The sequence below is a fragment of the Chrysoperla carnea genome, chromosome 3 (genome assembly GCF_905475395.1).
Source record: "Chrysoperla carnea chromosome 3, inChrCarn1.1, whole genome shotgun sequence".
Classification (NCBI taxonomy): Eukaryota; Metazoa; Arthropoda; class Insecta; order Neuroptera; family Chrysopidae; genus Chrysoperla; species Chrysoperla carnea.
Window position 1 is genome coordinate 26,755,369 of NC_058339.1, and position 19,950 is coordinate 26,775,318.

General features: G+C 29.1%; 1 protein-coding gene across 1 annotated transcript in view; it reads right to left on the minus strand.

Moving 5' to 3' along the window:
• Window positions 1–19,950, minus strand: part of LOC123296646 (GATA zinc finger domain-containing protein 14) — a 382,239-nt gene that overhangs the window by 32,628 nt on the left and 329,661 nt on the right. The window contains exon 4 of the mRNA XM_044878206.1: window positions 3,249–3,310. Within this exon, the coding sequence (XP_044734141.1) occupies window positions 3,249–3,310 (62 nt within the window). The remainder of the gene's footprint in view (window positions 1–3,248; window positions 3,311–19,950) is intronic.

The following is a 19,950-nucleotide window of genomic DNA, read 5'->3' on the forward strand; positions in this document are numbered from 1 at the left end:
ACCTCAAACTTGAAAAAAATTGCTTTATTAAGTTGTGAAATTCGATTATGAGATGTTCAGGAAATAATATTTACATTGAAATGTCATAATTTTTAAAGTGAAAACTTCTTTAGCGATGTTGGGCACTTTTGGTAAGGAAAAATGTTATGGGTTCGCGTTACCGACATGCTGTGCGCGCGCCGACAAGCTTATAGCAGTATATCTGTAACTATACAGCTGACGTATTGTGTAACATTAGTGCTGCGTAAATAACAAGTACATTGAAATTTATGTAAATACAAAAACTATCCACAAATTATGTGATTGTATATTAATTGTTATTTCAATTGAATTGTATTTATATTTTGTCATAATCTTGTACAGCCCGTAATATATTTAAATAATAAAAAACCATATAAATATGCATATAATTGTTGTTCATAGTGTCAATAGATGTAAAAACCAGATTGATGTTGATAATTTTCATTCAAATATTATGAAATTTCAAATTTTAATACTAAAAAGTTTTCACATCTATCGGCAGTCCCTATGACTGTCAATATATTTCTTCCTATTTTTTCGTCGAAATATTCGTTATAATGTTATAAAAATCATTTTTTTATGAGACCATAGATATATTATTAATTATTTTAGCACTTTAGAAGAAAACAAGTGTTAATACGCAGATAATCAGAAATCATAAAAAGCAAACTGTTTATCATACCGTACGACCCTATTATGGCTAATACTATCAACTTTCCAGAATATTAAAAAGAAAAAATTAATTACGCTTTAATATACTTCCGCAAGAAGTACTAGGCTCATATTCTGAAAATTTTTTTTTACCTACGCTCCATTTTTTCTATGAAATCATAAACCCCCATCTATAGGTGGGATGTAGCTATGTAACAACTATGCATTGTGTTTTCGTTTGATATATGAATCATGTTGAACACTATGTCACATGGAAACTTTACTTTTGAAAATAACATTCTCGCTTTATACTAAAACAATAACGAAATATTTGATTATTTGAAAATGTATGTATGTATGTATGTATGTATGTACACCTGCTTGCGGAATTTCAACAAACATCAAAATATAGCACATACTACTTTACTTCATCAATTTGCCTACTACATATCTATGATGAAAGAGCCAGGGCAAAAAACAATTCGTTGAATTTACTAAAGTTGATCATTTGATGTTTGTTTATAGTAGTTGTGTACACACACATACTGTGATCTGTCAAGCGAACGATAGAACAGAGATCAGATATATGCTAATGAAACGGTAAAGTTTTACGAGGTACTAAAATGAATTTTCTAAAACTGAAAATTGTTATATAGATTGATTATTGAATATAAATAATAGTTATGATTGTCAGTCAGTTAGGTATTAGAACAGCGCTGGTCAGTCAGCCCTTATTTATGAACAATAAATAGATAAGATTCATTTATGATTTCGTGATATTTAAATGAATATATGAAAGCTGAAAATTGTTATACAGCTTGTATATTGCATATAAAAAACAGTTATGACAGTCAGTCAGTTAAACGGTAGGACAGGGCTAGTCAGTAAGCCCTTATTTATGAACAATAAATAGATAAGATTCATTTATGATTTCCGTGGTATGTAAATGAATTTATTATAGCTGAAAATTCATTTAAATACCACGGAAATCATAAATGAATTTTATCTATTTATTGTTCATAAATAAGGGCTGACTGACCAGCCCTGTTTTAACACCTAACTGACTGACAATAATAATTGTTATTTATATGCAATATACAATCAGTATAACAGTTTTCAGCTTTAGTAAATTCATTTTAGTACCACGTAAAACTTAAACATTGCGATAGCATATATCTGATCTATCGTTTGCTTCACTGACCGCAGTATGTGTGCGTACACAACTACTATAACCAAACCTCAAATTATTTGCTTTAGTAAATTCAACGAATATTTTTTTTTGGCCTGGCTCTTAATCGACTGTATGTTTGTGTGTTCTTCCTGGGTTAATTCTATTTGTTGAAAGAAAACTCCCTAGTGATCAATTTTATTTATAAAATCTTTTGCGTTTGTGGTAACATCACATATACTTACATATATTCTTCTACAACTCAAGGAGAACCTTGGGAAATCATTGTCATATTTACTTTTTATTTAAAATTCCTTTCATCTTAAAACAATCTCATATAAGCTTTTAACAAACATGGTAAACACGTAAGAATATAGTGTCATTCAAGGAAAAGAGAATACTGTTAATGAATAACTTTCCGGATTTTACAAGGTGGAGCAAAGAAATTGTGGAGCGTATTTTTAAATAACTGAAGTTTGTTACGTAAGTTATAAATTAGTCTGATCTAACAATCTTAAGACTTTTCCTTGTGTGTTCATCTGGAAAGAAATGTATCAGAAAAGAACTGAAAAGCTGTACCAGGATAACGTATATTCGCCACTTCAAGCACCGAACGAGCAGAGAACTGGCCATAGTTGGTTCAAATCCTTTGAAATGTGATGACTAAATAGACGTCATCTTAGAGTGCTTATTTTTTATAAAAATGCAATTTTTAATTTACTTGAAAATACAATTTTTGTAATTTGCGTAAATTATTTTTATTTTTATTTTACGATGGTCAAAATTGGCGTTCAAAATCGCGATTTACGACTTACAGCTAAATTTTTGTCATTATTTTTATACCATGCATATATGTAATATGCAAGGTATACTAAGTTTAGTCCCAAGTTTGTAAAAATATTGATGCTACCAACAAAATTTTGGTATAGGTGTTCATAAAATCACTTAATTAGTCCATTTCCGGTTGCCCGTCCGTCCGTCTGTGGACACGATAACTCAAAAACGAAAAAAGATATCAAGCTGAAATTTCGAAACAGCGTCCTCAGGACGTATAAAGTGATCTCAGGTTCGTAAATAAGCATCATAGGTCAATTGGGTCTTGTAAACCCTTAGAGATAGAACAAAACTATAAATGTAAAAAATGTTTACCCGTGAAGGCGCAAATTAGGCGTAAATTGTAGTATGTATGATAGAGTAATAAACACTACTTATGCATGGTATTTCAACAATTAACTCAGTCAATTTTTTGTTTTTTCACTTGTTTTTTTTTTTTTTTTTTTTTTTTTTAAATCACACTGTACTATAATATCCGTATATACACAGTGTTTCAAAACTTATGATGTGGTATGTAAAAGTTTTCATACATTTGTTCAAAGTTTAAAAGTAAATATATAAATACTGTACTTACAATGTTCATTTGTTGTTCTTGTATTTCTTTGTAAACTTCGACAATTCGCATTAGTGCTGTACCTGCAAAGTAAAGAAAACATATTTATTTAAAATTTGTCAAAATGTCAATTTGATTATTGTAAGTTGTTTCAATAAAAATATGATTCGTGTTCTTTTTATATTCAATAAGGATATATAGGTTTATACAGAAGAATTATATAGAAAAAAAATAGAGAAAAATATTAAATTCATACAATTCTAACATTCAAATAAAAATGTAACCTTTTTGGTAGGAAGTTAAATATAGGTACCATGTATATATTAAATATATCAAGGTATACAAAGTGTAGTCCCAAGTTTGTAACGATTAAAAATATTGAAGCTACGAACAAAATTTTGGTAAAGGCGTTCAAAAAATTACTTAATTAGTCCATTTTCGACTGTCTATCAACAAGATAGCTCAAAAACGTCGAGTTCGTAAATGAACAACATAGGTCAAAGTGGGTCTTGAGTCCGTAAGACCCATTTTGTAAACCGTTAGAGATAGAACAAAAGTTCAATTGTAAAAAATGTCCCTTATAAAAAAATAAACAACTTTTGTTTGAAACCTTTTTTCGTAAACATCACTGTTTACTCGATATGTATGTAAAAAAAACGATTGCGTAATCAACACTGTCTTTACATGGTATTTCAACAATTAACTTAGTCAATTGTTTGTTTTCACTTGTTTTTAATTTAGAATGAACTTGTTTCTCTTATATGCTACAATACAGGGTTCAAGATCAACCCTGGACTCAAGAATTTTTGTTTAAATCATTTCACGTTGTTTTATGAGCCATTTTATTGTGCTCAATTAGGAAATCTATAATCACTCAAACCTCCAATCAATAGGAATCAAATATTTAAGAAAATATTTTTTATACTTGAGAATGTACGAGTGCCAGGGCAATTTTGGATAAAAGGCTTCTTTTTTCTTTTAAATGAAATTGGACTAAGTCCAAATCAATTCAAAAAATTTTAGTGGTGGTTCAAAAGTAGGTATATTTAACATTGATCTTATGGGAAGACGGAAGATGGATGATATTTTTTCATAGATTTCTCCGAGATGGAACTTTAAGAAGTACTCATTATTTAGAAGATACTGAAACATAGATTTACAAAAAATTATAAGATCAATGTATTCACACTGTAAAAAAATATAATTTAATTTCGATGCGGGATAAACGTAAGCGTTTAACATTCACACCTACGGTAACAAATTTTTGCCAAAAAAAATTTTTTTCAAACGAATGAACACACATTCGTACGTGCATTTATCGATTTAAAAATCGATCTTGTCTCTTGATCATGAAACGTAAAGGTATGTGGAAAATTATGATTTGAATTTTTGGACCTATATTAAAATAACTTTCCAGTTAAAAATATTACAGTTGATTTATTAAAATGAAAAATGAAAGGATAAAGTAAAGAAAATAATAACTATACTTTGAAGTGAACGAATGAATGACACCCTTTGGTGCGATGTGACACCCCATTTAATTAACACCGCGTGAGTTCATTTAATATTGTATGTATATAATATGTATTGTATTTATATTTGTAAGTGTAAATCATTTTCAAACAGATTTATTTAAACAGAAATAATATTCGTCGTCTACATTTGAATGATTCATCATAAATAATAATAATTTACTTATAAATTGTAACCATATTTTCAGTATCCTTTAAAATAGCTACTGAAAGGACGTACATTATAGCGTATGCCTTTTATGCTTTTTTTTTTTTTTTAACTTAATATTTGTAAAGTTTAGAAATGCAATAAAATTATAAAAAATTATTATATCTTTTATATACATATAAAATGCTTTATCCTTAATGACTGATTGATTGACTGACGAATCAACTCACAGCCTAAGCCGCTGATTGTAACGATCTGAAACTTTGTGAATGTGTTCCTTGAATGACGAATGCAAGGATGCAAGGAATGATAAGAAAGTATTTTTCGCAATTCTACACTTAAGAGGGTGAAAGTTTGTATGAAAATCCGTATTTTTGACAGTGGCGGATTAAGTATTTTGCCGCCCTAGGCCCTGTCTGATTAGCCGCCCTTTTTAAAAGATGAAATTTTATTTTTTTGAATCCGTTTATATTATTTAGATATAATATTTATTTCATAAAAATACAATTGTTGAACAATGCAAATAAATATTAACAACATAAACAACAGTCAGTTTTCTTAAAATATAATGTATAACTTAATTTTTAAATATCTTCTTTCTTGCTTTCGTCTGAGCAAAATCATCAACTATGTCGTTGTAATCAATTTCTTGAACAAGTTGAGCTTCAATTGACAGTAGTGCTAAAGCATTGAGTCTCTCTTGGCCCATACTTGCGCGTAAATACGTTTTTACTCTTTTCAAGGTGGAAGAAGATCTTTCTCCTGAACAGTTCGTAGCCGGAATACTCAAAAAAATACGTAGAGCAATGTCTACATTTGGATAAACATCTTGAATTCATTCTCATTGCTAATAAAAAAATTAAATTCAGAGAACCTCGACAACTTCGTTAAAAAAATGGATAACTCAAAGTAATAATTGAATTTTTCAATGGTAAGAAACACAATAATAATATTATGAGACTTTTACACTTGCACGGCTTTCGTAAAACTAAAAAAATTTATGCGTCTTGTATACAGCGCGACGCTTAGTTTTATACGTAAAACAAAGCAGAGTCAAATCACTGTCATTACATGCTACGCGCAGCGCTCTTGTTTTCTGTAAATCTATAAATATATAGGAGACTTTCTATAGATATAGATAGTCACTCATCACGATATCTCTGGAACTATAAGACCTAGAGACTTGAAAATTGGCAGGAATATTCCTTTTGCCAAGTAGAGGTCAGCTAAGAACGGATTTTACGAAACACACAAGGGGGGTTGCGGGGGTGTTCATGAATAAAAAATTCATATTTTTCAATTATGGCTTTTAATAGTTCAAAACTTGGTCAGAATGTTTTAAATTACATTTAGAAATTTTTTTAACCTTCGGAGGGTAGAAAGGTGTAGCGATAAAGTGGGAAGGAAATATCGAATATTTACAAATATACCTAAGTGGGGTATCAAATAAAAGAGCATGACGTGTACATTACAAAAATGTTATCCAACGCAAGGAAATGTGGAGGGAGGGGTGCAAGTGGGGAAGTTGCCCAGCAAAGCGGGTAGTTCCCAGCTATATATTATATATGTAACGTTCTCACTGTGTTACCCAAACTCAATGTGAGTGCAATACATTATCAGTATTGCACTCACAAATAAAAAAGTTAATCAGAAAATAAATTCCATTTCTATTTCATAGAAATTTATTTGTAAATTTATATAAAAAAAATTCGAATAGATTCTTAAAATGTATTGTCGTTACATTTTATCAGATTTAAAATTTTGACATTCTGAAAAATTTGCCGCCCCCAAATTGTGCCGCCCTAGGCCCGGGCCTCACGAGCCTAGGCGGTAATCCATCACTGATTTTTGAGCACACTACTTATCCGATTTTAAAAAATAATCTTGCGAACCAGTTATGACATGAACACTGGGCTTATTCGGCGCGTAATCGCGTATTTAAGAATAACGTATTTAAGAACTGAAAGAGTTTTCAGCAGAATTAGTTGAGTCGTTTTTTAATGGTAATAAAAAAACTGGAAAAACTGAATCTGTAAAGTGGATAACACATCATTTATCTATGGAGATAATGATCGTTCCAGCATAAGCTGCAGTACATGTTCGAAGACTAATCTATGAAGGCTAACAAAACCTTTTTTTTTAACGTTTTTTCCCCGTCTGGGAAGTTAGTCGTATGGACTACAGGGGTCGCAATCACACGACTTCAGTACCACAACAACTATGTACTGCCAATTTTTAACAAGCATGGCCAGTATATAATCTCGATTTTTTGAGAATAGTTCAGGAATTTAAAGAAAAAAATAACCGAAACATTGAAATATTTTAGCACTCAAATTTGACATGCTCCCATATGTTAAATATATACCTACGGGTAAGCAATTATAGTTTGTTTGCCTATATTTTATTTAAAATGTCCTTTCTCTAATTATGAAAATTTTTTTGAAGAGATCCGATTCCGTTTGATCTGCTGTTTTAGAAAACCACATAATACCAGCAACGTCCATATTTACTGTTGTCATTTAAGATTATATAATGATTTTTGTCCATAATAAAATATTTTATCTATATGTCGTATAAATGTATTATTACTAGTATGAAGGGTAAATGATACAATATTATAAGGGTTTTTAACAAAAGAACTGTTAATTAACACTTTAGGAAATAAATTATAAATAATACATATATTTTTTTAAATTATAAAATATTGGAGTTAGTTAATTGAATATAAATTATGTTATTACACTTGAATTGAATTTTTATTAAAAAGGGACGATAATATAATTGATGATAACGAATAAATTAATTAAATTTAAGTTGGGTAGTCTAATTTATTATTTTTATTCTAGGATAACAAAAATAAAAATTCACATACAGAAAACAATTTTTGATTCAATATCTTATTTCCACATATTCTAAATAACATGTGTATCTATCGATCAATAAAATCCTTTAGAAATCAAAAACTTACATAAGATCATTGAAAACGGATTGATTAGACGAATTGTTTTGGAGAAGAAAAAATTGCTTATCCGACTTGAACCAAAAAATTTAGAAAGTATTTTGATTCATGTCATCAATGCCTAAAAGTGGTATATTTATTAGTGGAAAATATCCTTAAATTTCGTAAGGTTTCAAAACCAATTGAGGATTTATCTAGCTGCAAATACTATAACAGCGAATATTTTATGTAATTAGTGGAAAAATTGAATAATTGTTTATTCAATGAAAAGCTTTGTGTTATACTTTTGCATATTTATCATCAAATTTTTCCACTAGTGCCAAATATTAACTAATTTGAAAACCTACAATATTTATTTTTATATAAATAATATTCGCCTTATATTTTATTCCATTTAAAACAATCCGACTTATAGAAAACTCTGCTTTGCAGTAATGTTATAATTAAAAATTAAATTCTGGCTATTGTTTGGCTTGTATGGCTCTATAAAATCTAATTAAAGAGTCGTTAAAAAAAAAAAAAACCGTGTTCAGTTGAGTCGTTATAGGTATCTTTTTTTCTAAATAATAACCCAACGAAAACTGTTTCTGATATGCAGAGTTTTTATTCTACGCTTACCGAAATAAACGAGATTTTCTGTCGTAAAATGATATTAATTTTTTTATTTAATATTTAGTTATATTAAGTTGACTATTTGTGACACAAAGAAGAGTATCGACTATGCATTAACGACAGTTTTTATTTTTGAGCTATGTTTCTTATCGTACGGATGGGTGCTTGAAAAAAAAGTTTTCAACAGTGATTATTATACTGAAACATTAATAGTATTGTCAATAACGAAATGGTTTTGTGGTTACAGTGCTCTCTCTTCATGCGGTCGTCAGATAGAAACCGATCCAAGTCAATAGAATTTAAAAAAAAATGTTTAACATAATTTAAAGCGAAAGGAAAATAGGTCTTCTGTATGTCACAAACACCTTCGGCTCTTTTTGTTTACTACATTTTTTACGAGCTAAGCTTATTAAAAAAGGCTTTGTAGTTTCGTTGGAATATAAAAAATACTTCCTATATAAATAATTATTGCTACTTTAAATGTAAAATAATATTTTCCACTTAAATTTTAAACAACAAAAATTCCTGTTTTGTTTTTTTTTTTCATGCAATAACACACCCTACACTTAGAATTATCAAGGAAGGAAAAAGAAGATTAAAACATTCTTCTCATATCTCACATCTTCCGACTATAAATTAATAGAATACCGGTTACTCAGCATAATTTTTTTTTTAAATGGAATGAATTTTTCTTGCAAATTATTTTCTTTTCTTGTTGATTACTTATTTAATATAATAAAGTATCTTCCCCTGAGCCTGGGTGTTTTATATTGAATATGTGAATTTCTCTTTATATTATACAAATATAGAATACTATTCGTTACCCATTCGCTTCGTTGAGCGATTCCAACTTTCTTCAAAAATAATTCATAAAATTAAAGTAAAGAATGATTGGATATACCAAAAAGTTATACAAAAAACAAGCTATATCTTCTACCTCATCTGCCTCATTGTCAGTTTTCCATATGAAAAATACAATAACCTTCTCCTAAATCCAACTTTTTGGCCTCATTTCTTCCTCTTGATTCTTAAGAACTTTTTACCAATTTTTAAACCATTTAAGGGGCTTACAAGCGCAGGAAAGTGGGTTAAAAAAAAAATAGTAGAGACATAATAAATACTTGATAATTTACTATCTTTTTCTTTATAGGCAATTTTATCACAGATGGGAAATTCAAATTGCATAATGAATAGAATGAAATCTTTAACCGGTGGATGTTTAGAACGTGAGTCATTAGCCAGCACGATAAGCTTTAAAAAGAGGGGTAAATCATGGAATTTGAAAAGGGAATAAGGAAGATATCGGGTACCCAGGAAAAAAACAGGCTAGAAAAGGTATATATTATGTTACATATTGTCCGGTAATATTTGTCAGATAGCAATTACTATTGCCAGATAACACTTAAATTATGGACGGTTTTATCCCATTGCTATAAATTAATTGCAGAGATCTGATATGGATGATCTATAAGAATAATTAATTGTCTTTATACAAGAAGATGAAGGAGGATTTGCGATGTCTCGTGCTAGTGGGCGGCATATATGTGAAATGAAAGAGAAGAAACAAATAAAAGTATTTTTTAACATTTTTACCCATTTCACAGCTTTCGATTATCAGAAAAAAGTAGCCTATGATTCATAATCCAGACACAAGGTATCCCTACATCAACTTTCATAAAATCGTTTCGCCAGTTTAGATGAGATACAGACAGACAGCGTTACTTTTGTATTTATAATATTAAGTAAGGATGAGTGTTTATAAGCAAAAGCATTTTTAATTTATTTCATTATCAATTTTATTTTTTTTATATCATCTATTTATTCATCAAGATAATTAATTAGGTTATACATTTTAATCATATTAAATATTTTAAGCTTCAATAAATATTATAACCTTTCAGTATTCTATCTTATCTAAACACATCGCCAACGGAAATTTGTTACAGTATAAATAAACTGAACATCAAAAATTTTATATTCTTATCCTTATTAATATATAAAGCTGAAGAGTTTGTTTGTTTGGTTGAACGCGCTTATCTCAGGAACTACTGATTCGAACGGAAAAATTTTTGTTGATAGCCCATTTATTAAGGTAGGCTATAGACTATATATAGTGATTTCAGGGAAAATTGGACATAAGCTGCAAAATGTAATTCTTCCTGACATCTATTGGCGTGTATCGTAGTTAACAAAATAAAGTATATTACCGGGACATATTTGTGTGGAGACATTTTAAACATCTTTTTAACTCAAAACTTACCTAGCAAAGCTCGGTATTCCAGGTACCATTTCTTTTGTCTTTCGTACAATTTTTAACAGATTTAATTTTCAAATTAAGGTGCACTATAGCTAACTGTTCCCTATATGTAAAATAAATATAGTTTAGCGTAAAAAACATTAAAAATATAAATATTTTAAATTAGTTACTAACTTAATAAACTTGATACATCGATCAAACTATGTATGGTTTTACATATTACCTAGAAAATTATTATTGCAAGTGGATACGTTGTGAAATAAACTTATTAAAGCATTAAATTACAATTTTATTTATACCGTGAGCTCGTAATGAAATTTATATCGCCCAATTTTTGTCTATGTTTTGAGGATTGATAAAAGTTACTTTGGTTATAAAGAAAAATTACGTTTTAATAGAGGCACAAGTAGCGAGCATATTTCTCGTTTTTGAAGTGCAAACTTCTATAGACCCGTTAGAGGAATTTTGATCATCTATGTTATATCAATTAAAACTGTACTGTTAACTAAGTGATTCTGATCTTTGGTGTAACTTCGGATTAATGTTCATAGATGACATTTGATATAAAATTTGAAAAACACATGTTGGCTGAAAAAATAGGATGCAATTAGAAAAATTAAAACTATTTTTCAAATGTTTTGAAACTTTTTAATTTCCTGATAAAAAAAGTCGTCCGTTTCATAATGGGATAACGGTATAACACTATCGAAATGCTGACGATGATGTAGATATTACACATATCGTTCATTTACGTTTATCGAACATTATTATTAGTCGTTTTCAATTAGTAATTGAATATTCATACCACCTATATAAATGTCTGTTAGTGGTTTAGAACATTTACACTGGTGATTTGTAGAGATCCAATTTTTATACAAGTTATATAATGTTATTCGAAATGTGTCGAGTGAATATTTGTATTTTTAAAATATCGGATCGAGTCACTTTTAAAAATGTTATTTAATTATTTATTATTTTATTATTAGAATTCGATTCTGTTTTTGAGCTTTACTCCAGACATACTTCTCTCCATAGCTCGTTGGCATCCTACTAGCTTTAGGCGATATTTTTCAGTGAGTGACCAAAATTCATACCCATTCGTTATGCAAGGAAGAATACACGTGTCAAATTTCTTATAATTCTACGGCTTAGTGTTTTGCTCTTCATTATTTCCTTAAGCGACCAGAACTTTCACCAACCACTTGCTATTCGTTTGTTGACTTCCTTGGACATCATGTCCGTGGGAGAAATTATTTGTCCTAGATAAGTATACTCCTGAACATATTCAAAACTTATATCCTCTTTTTTTATATCTACCATTGTGGAGTTAGTCATCAATTTTGTTTTACTAGTGTTCATTTCTAGACCGGCCTTTCTACTTTTCATATCTAGTAATTGAATCATTTGCTATAGTTTCTTGGGATCTTCTTCTATTAATATTATATCGTCAGCGAACCTTAAATGGCTCGAACGTCTGCCATTGATATTATTGCCATAATCAACCCCGTCGAGTTTTCTAAGGATGCTTTCTAGTACAGCATTGAATAGTTTAGGAGCCACCATGTATAATTTAACATAACGAAAGTTGTCTATATCTTCATTTTCAATAATCATTAAATTGAATGGATGTCTATAAACATATTTTATCAGAATATAATATTCATTTTTATTACAAACCCAAACTATATAGTCTTAAAGAAACTATAATAGATCAAAAATATTTTTTCGTCAATAAAGATAAAAATTCACTATACATATGTATTGATTTTATGATAAAGATGTATAGCATGAAAGCTTTGATATAAAAAAACTTTTAACAAAAAGAAAACCGACTTCCAAAGAAAAACTTTTCCAAAACAAATTAATATGCACTAAAAAGTAAAAAAATAACGATCATATAATGTAGTTAAAATTATTAGTATATTTGGAGTCGGTATCAGCCAAACTAATGTAGCATACTATTCTGTCAGAGTTGTTTCCTTAGCTGACACCGACTCCAAAAATAACAATAATTTTAACTTCATTATATTATCGTTATTTTTTAGTGCATATTAATTTGTTTTGGAAAAGTTTTCCTTTTGAAGTAGGTTTTCTTTTTGTTAAAAGTTTTTTTTATTTTGTGATTTTTAGTGAATCTAGTTTGTCACTAAAAAAAAATCATCGAAATCGGTTGGCGTGATATTGAGTTATTCGTTCTCTTGTCGTGCATACTTAATGCAAATTTAAGACTTTTATGGTTTTCTCATAGATGACGTTGTCAGAACTGGACAAAAATGAAATGGGACCACACGGGAAGCACCAGCTTTCAAATAGATAATAAATCATCAAAATCGGTTGCCCCTGCGAAAGTTCTGAGGTAACACACATAAAAAAAAAATACAGCCGAATTGATAACCTCCTCTATTTTGTTTGAAGTCGGTTAAAAAGTAGTCACCCTTACATTCATTCTTCTTCATGTATAAACAAAAATTTATTACTCAGACGTAAAATACACCGTAATTTATTACGATAACAAAACCGTATTTATATTAAATTGATAAGAAAATTTAATATTATTCATATTATTATTCTAGGTTATGTAGAAATTGATGAGTGCTTACAAAATTACTCTTGTGCTGTGAAAATTATGTAAATTAATATATTCGAATATTTAACAACAAAACTTAAGGTTATTCGATCATTTATACAAAGTAAATATTAGAACTTTGTGGGGATGCATTGGAGTGTTATTACGAAACAGTGCACAGAAATGTAAAATACATGTCTATGTAAAAATATTAGTTCAGGTAATTTAGTTAAAAATTTACTTTTAGCTAGAAAATTTCTAGATACTTGGAGAAAATTAGAAGTTTCTTTGCGGACAACCCAAAAACCATACATTCAATCGAATAAATTAGGATTACACTATAAATCTGGTAAAATAACAAGGAGCTTTCATCTGAGCTCTAGCTCATTGAATTGTCTTCCAAGAAGCTACTAAAAAAGTTCATTTTCAAAGCTCCGTGAACTATCATACTACTGGCAGCTTATTTTGATTATCTTTTTACGAACAATGGAAAAGGTTCATGAGCTTTTTTCAATTAATATTCCATTTTTTCGTTATTAAGACTTTGAATGGAATTCGACTGGAATTGTCGGCAAACAAATGCGATATTTAATGAGCTTTCGGAAATTATTATTTTTAGAGAATCGAAAATTAATCGACTATCTACAAAAAAGTGTTCAAATTTGGGACTTCACACGGTACGGCGAAAATTTTTTTATATTAAAATTATATTTAAACTTTTTACGCTTGTATTACGTTTTCCAAATTTTCTTTGAGTTTTACGATACAGAGTCATTAATATTTCGGAACTTTCACTTTTGTGTCAGAGATTATATGTATGGAAATTTACTATATGCATATTCGATCGAAATGACCTAGGGCATTGATGAGCTCGTCAAAAACATGGTTTGGTAAGAAATAGATGCTACACTACAACAAAAAATCTACCCATTTTCGTCTCTCTGTAGACCATTCCTGTCGTGTTCGAGTTTCATTAAATGAGTGGTTTTTTGGTGATATGTTACCTTTTGAGGCAACATATCACCGTAGGCAGAATACTATAGCTCTGTGGAAAAAAGTTCTCCCCAAAGTCTCACATGTAAAAATGAAGCTGTAGAATTAGATACATCATAGAATACTGTTCAAGGTAAATAGAGAAAAAGAGAATGGAATTTATAGTAAAAATGGAGAAAAAAGCGATTGGGATATGAAAAGCGAGTGACGAACAATGGATAATTCAGAAAATTTGCTATGACTACCCAAGGAGCAAAATAATTCATTGAACACCTAGGAAGAGCTGATCTTTACTTTCATTTCATTGAAAAGGAAAAAAGATTGAAAATAATTTTTTATTACCAGAATTAAATTTTATTCGCACATTAAATAAATAAATAAAATTAAAAGTAATAAAATAAAAAATTTTTGAACACACGTTTTGAATAAAACAAACAACTCAGAGAGATAGAAATGAATTAAACAATTTTCATTAAGGTAAATAATACAAAACGCATATTCAAAGAATATTTACAGATCAGCGATTTTATAAACATTGACTATTACGTGAATAACATTAAAAAAATGAATAAATTATATATTAAATGGTGTAGAGAGGTAGTATCTGAAGCTATATCTGTCTACTCTTACATACGTAAATATCGTATCGTTTTCTGTATCGTATTGCGGCCCACTGACTACATCACCTATCTTCAACAAAACATTTTCCCAAATGGATTGGTAGGAGTGTTGTGGGTGGCAGATCATGGAAATGTGGATTTTAAAAACAAATGTATAATAATATATCTAATAGGTATAAAGCTACCGTACTTTTTTCGGGCTTCTTAGCACAAAGTTATAAATTTGAAGTCTTACAAAACTGAGCAAGATATTGAGAGCGTTTTTAAGTTATAAATCCGAAAAATCGTTAATTGCCTCGAATTTTATTCGCATTTTTCTTCTACATTCATGAAGTTGTAACAAAATTCATCACCAAAGTTGAAAATAAGGTACAAACAATTTCAACCACAAGTTTAAACTTCCCTTGATAATCGTACAACGTGTCCTCCGATAATTTCAAAGTGTCGGAGGGCAATCAAGCTGCTTTAATGAGTGTTGGGCCAAAGTTTTAAATGTTGTAAAGTCATTATGTTCCTATTAATATAAAGAAGAAGTAACAATTTTAACCTGACGTATGAATAAAAAATTTAAAAAACTCGGTGTAGTAAAACAATCTAAGAAGCTCGCCTAGTCCAAAAAATTTACGTCGGCTTTATACCTGTTCATAAAATAAGGAATGAGATAAAATCTAGATTTTAAAGCTTTTTGTATTTATAATGTGTGATCCATATTAAAGCGGCAAGATCTCTGTTTGTTCCCTGACTAATCCTTCGAACCAAAAGTGAAAATCACAATGTGCAGTTTGTAAATATTCTATATAAGGACTATAGACGCAATTTCCAATTAATAACAATAGTAACAGAAGTTTGGGAAACGATTCGCGGTGAATAGAAAATTTAGACGTGAGATTAAAGATCGCTGCACTCGTTTCAAAAACCCAAGTGTTCTAAGATAAGTGTTTGAAAAAAAAATCAAAATGGTGAATTCTTGAAATATATTAATACGTTTATAAAAAAAAAAATTAACCAAACCTGTCGATTAGGGTATCAAAATAAAGGGAATAAATTATTTAAAAAGTTTTCCATACAGTTCAATAGGAGAGTTCTTTTAGTGGGGGGATACTGACAAAATAATATCAATCAAAAACCGAATAGCGACTTTCACAGTCGGAGTGCATTAAAATCTAGATTGGCTGAAATCTTCCCAATAATGGGCCCCTACTTATCTAACGCATTCAGGTTTTTTATTTATTAAATAATGTTTTCTATCAATCTTTCAGATAGCCATGGTGGATAGAATTCTTTGTAAAAACTTTGTAAAATTTTCAAGGAAGTTTCAATTTTTCATCTATGAGAAGAGTTTGGGTTATATTATTTTTCCGTAGAAGCATAAATCCATATAGTTTTTATTCTTAGTAGTATCTTAGAAGTTTTATAAGGTTTTAATGTCAATATAGTATTGGAATCTCGAAAAGATGAAGTATTTAATTCAAACCAGCATTTTGCATTGAAAAATTAGATAAATTAATCCGAAACACACTGTAGCTTTCTTTTATAAGACAAGTGTCCTGTTCATTTAAATGTTTTTGAGCACTTTTGATATTAAAAAAAAAGAGACGAATTTTATAAGATACTTATGATTTTTAACAGAGAAACAAAGATATTAATCATGAGGATATTAAAACAAGAACAGTTATTAAATGAATGCTATTTTAATTTTATTTTTTTATTTAAACAAAATGAAATTCGAAATTTATTTATTTGTTTGATTATGATAATAATTTTCATCTTTTTTTAAATTATTTTTTTTCTCATATTTATTAAATTTTTTTATAATATTTATTCAACAGTTTTATTGTAATTTTATTAGCTTGTAATAAAATTTTGCATATATGTTTGGTAGAAATTATGAATTTGAAGTAGTAATAGAAAATGATATTTGAATAAGGAAAAATTAAAGATAAGTAAGGATTGAAAATCGAAATAAAACTTTGATGACGAAATTAAAATTATTTCTCAGATTTATTTGTAAAAAGTTAAACATTTTTGGAGAGCAGTCCTAAGATAGTCTACTATCATTGAGAAAGCGCGGCATTAAGAGAGCTGCTGCGTTATATAAATTCTGGGCCAGGCAAAATTTTACTACCCATATATGTATAAAGATGGAAATTATATAAAAATATTTTACTAAGAGAAATAAATCCACAAAAGGTGTAGGACAGATCTGTGTTCAGGCAAGGGCGAGTTATTTTAAGTCAGAGTCATTATTGTTTTAACTTTATTGTGTGCCATAAGCTTATGTTTGTCTCTTTATCCACGCCTGCAATGCTCATAGAGGAGAAAGCGAGACGAGTATACGACTCTTCTACCTGTCTCAGTTTCTCTAAAAGTGATGAAATAGGTTAAAAAAATGTTGTCTCTCTGTCTTACTCGTATTTTTGGTTGCCACTGTATTTTTGTACTTACTCGTATTTTAGTTACAGAAGTCTGAGGGATTTTTGCAAGTTCGTTTGCCCATGCATAGTGTAGGTTGAGCTTTTGACGTACAAAAAAAGGTTATAAAGATATGACTTATTAGTTTGCAACCATAAAGCAGTGTTGGTTACAAATTTTTTGTATTTTATTTATCGAAACTACTAATTGACTACTATTTTATTCTAATAGTTAATTAAAAAATATTTTGGCATTTTAATTATAAAAATTTAATATCAATAAAAACAAATTGATTGTTAACCGATGAATATTAAAAATATCATTTATGAGATGATAATAATAATAATAATAATAATAGTAAATAATATTTAAAATGTATGTAAAGGATGGTCCATAAAAACGACAATTTTTTCGACATTAGTATTTTGAAAATTTTAATTAATTGGTAGGGAAAAACTGATAAAATTAATGGCTTCGCGCATGTTATTAACATTAAAAAAAGTATTCTTCGCAAATGGAATATCTCAGCAAAAAATACTTGAAAGTTGAATAAACATTGAAAATATGCGCAGATTCTGTCAGCTACAATTAGTATGATACTAGTTACAACCTATCTTTACGAACTTTAACGAAATTTTTTTGTTGCCCGCATAATTGAATGAGCATGAGCTCGAAAGGATTCTTTGAATAATTTGAATACATATAGCTTGTTACTAAATTTTCTTAGCAAAAACCTATACATGATTAGGGAGCTTCAACTCTCTATAAAAAAGAATATGAAAATTGACCAATGATATATTTCAGTCTTTGAAATTGATGAAGTTCAAAGCGCCCATTATTATCTGTAATTTTGTGTGGCTTGTGGAAATCACTTAGTCGTCACAAGACCAAGTATGTAACGCCTGCTTTATCAATGTGTGGGCTTTTAAAACAGTAGAAAACACAGTTAACATTATAAAAAAATATTAATAGCTCGATTGAAGTAAGCATGTTCTTATTACAAGGAAATATTTCTTGAGTTAATATTTTAAGAAGAAATTTTCTTGCAACTGGTACTTTGTTTATAGTATAACAAAAATAATATTGCTTTAAATTCCACAAAAAATTATTTAGAAGAATTTCAAATCAACAAGAATCAAGAATACACGAAACATTATTACATCAGTATTTCTGCGTTTTTAGCTGGACACTCTATATATAAAAAGCTCATTGTATAGTTAAATTTATATGGTTAAATGCGTAACAAAGTACACGTGTAATCACCCTCAAACCAAACACAATCCTGCTTACCAAAATATATTCATTCACAATAAAGGTAATATTTTCAACCATAAGCTATGGATAAATATCAAATATGAAATATCAAGGGAAAGGTGGTAGGTATTATTGGATGCAATCTCATTATATGTATAGAGATGTATACTAAAAACCGCCATCACAAGGGAGATAGTTGTTAAATTTATGGTTTTTGGGGTTACATTTGTACATCCACACCATCAAAAATGAAATGTTTATGGATAATACTCTGACGTTAAGTAAACATGTTTACCATCATAAAAACATGAAATTTACTTAATGGTTTGAAATGTATTTATGATGTGCATCTTAACGTTGAACATTTTTTAAAGGAGCGTGTTTGATTTGTTTGATGAAACAAATATAATTCAATAAAGATTCATCCGATCTTATTGGAATTTTTTTTAAACCCACTAATCTTGGGTCATTCGTTTCAGCTGTGATATCGGTTTTTCGCTAGCTATCACTAATGTGCTTCATTCCGGGACCAGGACTCCACATTCTTGAACCCTATTAGAGCTAGGTAAATTTTGATCACAAATTTGAAAAGTATGGCCCAAATTAAGTAGAATGACATACTTTGTTTATCAAAATTGGATAAAATTTGGATGTGATAGAGCAACATTTTTGTTTTAGATTTTGATGACGTCATAAAGTTCAAAAATTCAATTTTTTTGAAACACAGGGAAATTTAATCCGAATTTATTGGATTTTTTCTGAAACCCTCTTATTTTGGGTCATTCTTTTCAGCTGTGATATCTGTTTGCTAGCTATCGCTTGTGTGTTAATTCTGGGACCAGGACTCCACATTCTTGAAACTTATTAGAGCTAGGCAAATTTGAAAAGTATGACCCAAATTAAGTAGGATTACATACTTGGTTTATTAAAATTGGATAAAATTTGGATGTGATAGAGCAACATTAAATTTTTTGGATTTTGATGACGTCATAAAGTTAAAAAATTCAATTTTTTTGATAACACAGGCAAATTTAATCCGATTTTATTGGAATTTTTTTTGAAACCCACTAATTTTGGGTCATTCTTTTCAGCTCCGATGCCAGTTTTTCCATAGCTATCACTTATGTGCTTAATTCTGGGACCAGGATTCCACATTCTTGAAACTTATTAGAGCTTATGGATCACAAATTTGAAAAGTATAACCCAAATTAAGTAGCATTACATACTTGGATTATCAAAATTGGATAAGTTTTGTTTTATTAATTAAATTTGTTGATAAATTCAAATCAATAAAAAAACACTTTAAAACTGAAAAAAAATTGTCTTTCATCTTTGGACAAAGGATTTCGACTGTGGCATGTTTTTTTCTT